At 41.3% G+C, this 5498-nt stretch overlaps 1 protein-coding gene across 1 annotated transcript; it reads right to left on the bottom strand.

Annotated features, from left to right (window-relative positions):
• Positions 1 to 2432: 2432 nt before the first annotated feature.
• Positions 2433 to 5044, bottom strand: LOC122071843 (dynamin-related protein 4C-like). Its single transcript, XM_042636276.1, has one exon. The coding sequence runs from the start codon at positions 4968 to 4970 to the stop codon at positions 2871 to 2873; it is 2100 nt and encodes a 699-aa protein (XP_042492210.1). The 5' UTR covers positions 4971 to 5044; the 3' UTR covers positions 2433 to 2870.
• Positions 5045 to 5498: the final 454 nt, after the last annotated feature.

Raw genomic sequence — 5498 nt, forward strand, 5'->3', positions numbered from 1 at the left:
ATCGGGGCCAGGTTGAATCAAGCTAGGTTAGGCCTAGGCTTCAACCCAGGCCCGGGCTGGCCCAACCCTGACTCAAGGTCAGTATTTTTCAACCCTAATCCATCCTCAAGGTTAGAAATCTTAGTCTAAACCATATTTGGCCTTAAGGCATACCGAGACAAATTTGAGCCCGTGGGACAAAAGTTACACCCCTACATTAAAAGGTTGTTTTGAATTTATTTTTCAAGACCTATATGATCAGCAAGTTAACTTTTCTAATAGTATTGTCACTTCAGTAGGGCTACTTAGTGATGTAAAAACGGACAAGGTTTCTAGGATTTTTGGGATGGTTCCCTTTACCTATGGACCCTTGTAGCTCCCAAAACAAAATGACCCTTGTAGCTCCCAAAACAAAATGTCCCTTTACTTTGTGTAAAACAACATTGACGATTGTTTCTTTCTTACCTAATTTTAAATAAGTTTGGTTTGTCGGGTCACTAGGTTTGTATGTGGGGTACCTATTGGGCTATGGTGAGTTATTGTATAAGAATTCAATCCCATAAATCAACTTTCAAGGTGAGGGAACCTAAAACCATATCAATCTACGTCGAATCTCTTTTAAAACTGATGTGATAGTCTCCCCAGCCTCCCCTATATAACTAAATATAAAATCATAACATTAGCCATCGGCATTTCCCCTTAACACACTTTATTGTCCCTTAACCAGGTCTAACCCATTTTTCAACCACGCTTGGTTGGGCTAGGGTTGACAAGGGATGTCAGAATTAGCTAAAACCCTAGGATATTGAATTGGGAAGAAGAAACACAGATTAGCTAAAGCTGGACTGAGAGAATCAAATTCTCAGCCTAGCCTAACCAAGCCTAGCCAACCAGCTCTCACTTGCGTTTGATTAGAACTGGCTTATTATTAGTTAGACCAATTATTTCACGGGTTGGGCATTGCACAGCCCCACAGTAATGAGCTTTGGAATTGTGGACTAGTGTATCTATTACCTCTAGCCCATAGCTTTGGATTGTGGACTTCTTGGTTTTGATCTCCCCATAGAACCATTTTGCCTAAAAACTGAATCAAACCAACCGCAAAAAATTGTCCAACCTGGACTGGACTGCTTCCTCATTTTTGTTTTCTATTTACCAAAATTGTAATTATTTTTCCAAAATAGATTGATTGGAATAATACTGGTCCTTTTTTTTTTTTTTTTAGAAGAAAAACTGAACTGAATTAAGTAAAAGTCGTTCATAATTAATCAATGGTAATATGACAACCATTTTTTTTTCTTTCGTTTTTTTGTGTGACAGGTATCCAAGCCTTTAGCCTGACTAATCTCGCAGGTCCATTTTGACGCCACAACCGCATGGATCGAGTCATTCAAAGTTGAACGAGAACCATTCAATTTTCATCGAAAGTATTGAAGAGCACTAAACACCCCGTGTAAGTAGCCCCAAGAAGATAAGAGAAGTCAAACTTAGAACCACACATTTCCTAGGGTGAAGGTCTCTTGCCAACTCGGCCACCCCTTTGGGATTAATAGGACAACCACCTTGCATAGTCCTGACTTTACATGATAGACAGTATGAGAAAAGCACCATTAAGTGATATTCATTCCTATTAATATATCAAAAAATTTCGAGTTCTATATATTTGCAACAGAAGAGTATAAACCTCCCTAAGACCAGGTCATTGAACATTCATCCTGAAACTAGCTAAAAAAATCTCCAATATCTATCTATACGTCTAGCTTTTCGCATCCCTGTTCCAAAGCTCCCTCCAATCCTTGACTGCATGAGTCCCCTTGCTTGAAATAAAAGCTACCCAGCTTCTCTTTCCATTGTAAGGTTCAAAACAACCATGAAGAATCAGAATGAAAATTTGTGGACACAAGTAGGGAGAGAGTTATGAGGAAAGATAGTAAGAGTCTCAATCCTATCTTTATATTTGGAAAGAAAAAGATTCTTAATCCATGCAACCATTGAAATATATGGAAAAGAACATGTTGATTGGACGGACAAGAATTAAAACAAAATGAGTTTCTAGCATAACAGAGAAAGTAGAATATAATTGATGTGTTAAGTTTGACTCGAATTCTTGTCTCGATCGGTCTCGTGTTAGGCTCGATCGAGTTCCGAGTTTTAACTGGGCTAATTAGGCTATAATCAGTCTTTAAACAAGATGATATATCAAAAAAATTTAAACGGGTCTTAAACATTAAATGCTTGTAACAAGAAAAGGAAAACGAAAGGGACCAAGTTTCTCTACACCCATTATAGTGAAGAGGAATCTCCACATCTAACAACATCCAACCCCTAGGATTAGCGTGGTAAAGAGTATTTTTAACCCTATACAAAAGGATGTGGGAGTTTAAAGATCTATTGGAGGTGAGAGCAAGGGGAAAGGAAAACAAAGAAATGATAAACCTAATTATACCCACCAGTGGCCATCCAAACCTTTAACTACTTTTCCCTTGCAAATATTTTATAAACATGGATACATAGTAGTAGACTCCATAGAACTCAACAAAACAGTAAAGCTTCCCCTAAGCACAAGAATATTAAAACTATCATAATGCGAAACCAGACAATATCATCACTTATACCTAAGTAGACCATCACCTATACCCAAGTAGACCACCTAAGAAGAGAGAGAACATGGAGGGATAATCAAAACTCAATCCCATAAATCGACTTACAAGAGTGAGAGAACCCAATAACATATCAACCCACATAAAACCACGGCTGTAGGGCAAGGGGAAGTAGGCCCCCATGTGGCTGATAAGGATCATAACATAGACCCAGATCATCAAACCCAGTGGGCGGCTGTGGCTTCTGCGGCTACTACAGGGGAAGGGGAAGTAGGCCCCCATGTGACTGACTCATACAGGATCATAACATAGACCCAGATTAGCAAAGCCATTGGGAGCATCAATCCTATCCATGATATTCCCTACAACCTTCTTGGATTCCCTGAGTAATCTGATACTCTGGTTGAGCCGCTCACGCTTGGTAGCAATTGAAGGAGATTCCTCTAGCAACCTTTCAATCCCACCACCACTTGGTCCCATCAACTCAATCACTATCTCCTTCTCCATCTCTTTGTTCACCAGCTTCTGAACATTGAACACAAGATGAAGAGCCAAGCTATCCACCAACCTCTGCAACACAGTCTCCCAATAAGCAGTAATTCTCATTCTCATGTCGAATGCCTGGTCCAATAAAGCTGGATAGTACTCCCTTAGGTGCTCAACTTCAACTTGACCCATGCCTTCAATATTCACCTTACTGGGTTTCCACTCTATGTTGAATTCGTTCTTGAAGCTCGGTTGTAGTGCCATGAGCTTGCTCCATTTTGACATGTATTCTGGACTACATGTATAATCTGTGAGCTTCTCCATCTCCACCATCTCTGTCACTCGATCGACAGATTGTTCCTTCATCTTCTCAATCAGATTCTGCACAGCCCGTCTCATAAAAGATTGAAGCTGTGGGTAGCCATCGGAGTGGAACATCAACACAAAAACAACCACAGCCCCAATGTAAGACCAGATCTTCTCAATAAATTCAACTGGAGTATTCGAAATTTCCTTCACTCTGCTCTGTAATATGCTGAGAAATGCCGTTCGAGGGAGGAAATTGGGAAGCTCAATCCCTTCGGATTCCTCCAAAAGCTTAATTTCCTCCATTAAGAACTTTGCAGCAGGGTCCCTGCTCTTTTGGTGGAGATCTTTGGAGTACACATTGAGCATATCCGCCATTCGAGCTGTGCAATGCATCTCCTTATCATCTGGGTACTCATCAAACTCACCCCTAATGAGAATTTTCCTGAGAGATTCTTTAGTAGACCCAAGAATCTGCATAAAAACTGTCATTGCATCCGTCACATTAGATAGATGTTTGGGCAATTTGTCAAGCTCAGAAACATTGAAATTGAGCTTTTCATTGATCTTCTTCACAATGTCTGGCAAGCATTTAGCCAGACTAGAAGCTTGGATCTGCACAAGCTTCTGAGCCAAAACAGGGATACCCACAATTGATTTGTCAATCTTAGAAAGCAGGGGATGAGATTGAAACAATCTTGCCTCCTCCTTTCTTGCTTCCTCATATGATTCTTTGCCAATTCGATTCCTAACACAGACATAACCAAGCCCAATATTCACATCATCTGCAGTCACCTTCTCAAGCAGACCTTCAGGAGCTTGATCAGCCTTAGTGACCACTGCCAACGTCCTCAGGCCAGACTTGTCGACCCGTTGCGACATTCTGATCGATTCGCAGGTTGGGAAATCCACAGTAGCCGATAAGACATTGAGGATGATACTCTCCTTTGGAGTTATATGCTCCTTAATTATCTCTGAAATCTGCTCGTAGATGTCTTCAGGCTGCCCACGAACAGGAACCCTAGTGATTCCAGGCAAATCAACCATGGTTAAATCAGGGATCCCCTTCTTCTTCACAACCAGAGAAAGAGGAGTATTGGAGATACCCTTATTGGTACCAGCAATCTCGATTGTAGCATCTTCAATATCTTGGGCTACATGGTCTTCATCAGTATGAACAACTTGGTTGAGATACTCCAAGTGAAGCTCTGATTCTGCTGATGAATGTTGTTGAAGACGCATTATAAGAGGAACCCGAGTACAGATTCCGAGACCACGAGGGAGGTTGATGCCCGCGAGGGACTCAAGAACACTGGATTTACCAGAGGATTGATCGCCGACGACGACGATGGTGGGTAGCTCAATGCCTTCTTTCATGACCTTTAGTTGGCGTAGTTTGTCGATGGCGTCGAGCAGAGGCCTAATCCGTTCATTGTAAGTGATGTAGAGTGGGACTGATGTGGGTGTGAGCTCTCCTTCTTCATCAACGGTGGATTTTCCCAATCCTAGTTTCACCATTTTGTTTTCAAGAACAGAATTACCATTTGCTGGAGAGGCTCTGCTGAACATGATAGAGGGAAATAGAGAGAGAGACAGCATTGGGAATTGAGAGTCAAGAGAGAGGATTTGGTGACTGTGAGAAGAAATGGAGAGTGGATTTTATAGAGTCGGGAGTGGGGAGTGGGGAGTGGGGAGTGGGGGAGTGGGATGGGAAGAAGCAGAAAAAGTGGAAGCTATAAAGGTGACAAAATGTATGATGACATTATCATTAAGGGGCCCCTTATTATTAAGGGTCCAATGGAGAAGGGAAGTAGCAGAGAAAAGTCTTATTTTGGAGGCATCTTCCTTTATTTCTCAACTTGATGTTCTTAAAGAATGAATCAATTCAAAAATCCTTCCACGTTTCAAGTTGTTATTGGGGAAATTTAACTTTGTCTGGTTGTGTGCTGATGTAATATGACCTACGTCAGCTGATTCTCACGTGTCTACATCTCGCTTCAAATGTGAAAGACATCTTTGTCCCTTTAGACACTAGGAGCGATGGCATAGGCCATGCCCCCAAACAGAAAAACCACTTCCCGAATTGTTCTTATAAAAGATCCCCTAGGCTATGTGTCATGCATCTTT

The sequence above is a fragment of the Macadamia integrifolia genome, chromosome 2 (assembly GCF_013358625.1).
Source record: "Macadamia integrifolia cultivar HAES 741 chromosome 2, SCU_Mint_v3, whole genome shotgun sequence".
Classification (NCBI taxonomy): Eukaryota; Viridiplantae; Streptophyta; class Magnoliopsida; order Proteales; family Proteaceae; genus Macadamia; species Macadamia integrifolia.

Excerpts from the sequence above, each read along its gene's own strand:
- LOC122071843 (XM_042636276.1), bottom strand. The coding sequence starts at position 4,970 with ATGCTGTCTCTCTCTCTATTTCCCTCTATCATGTTCAGCAGAGCCTCT.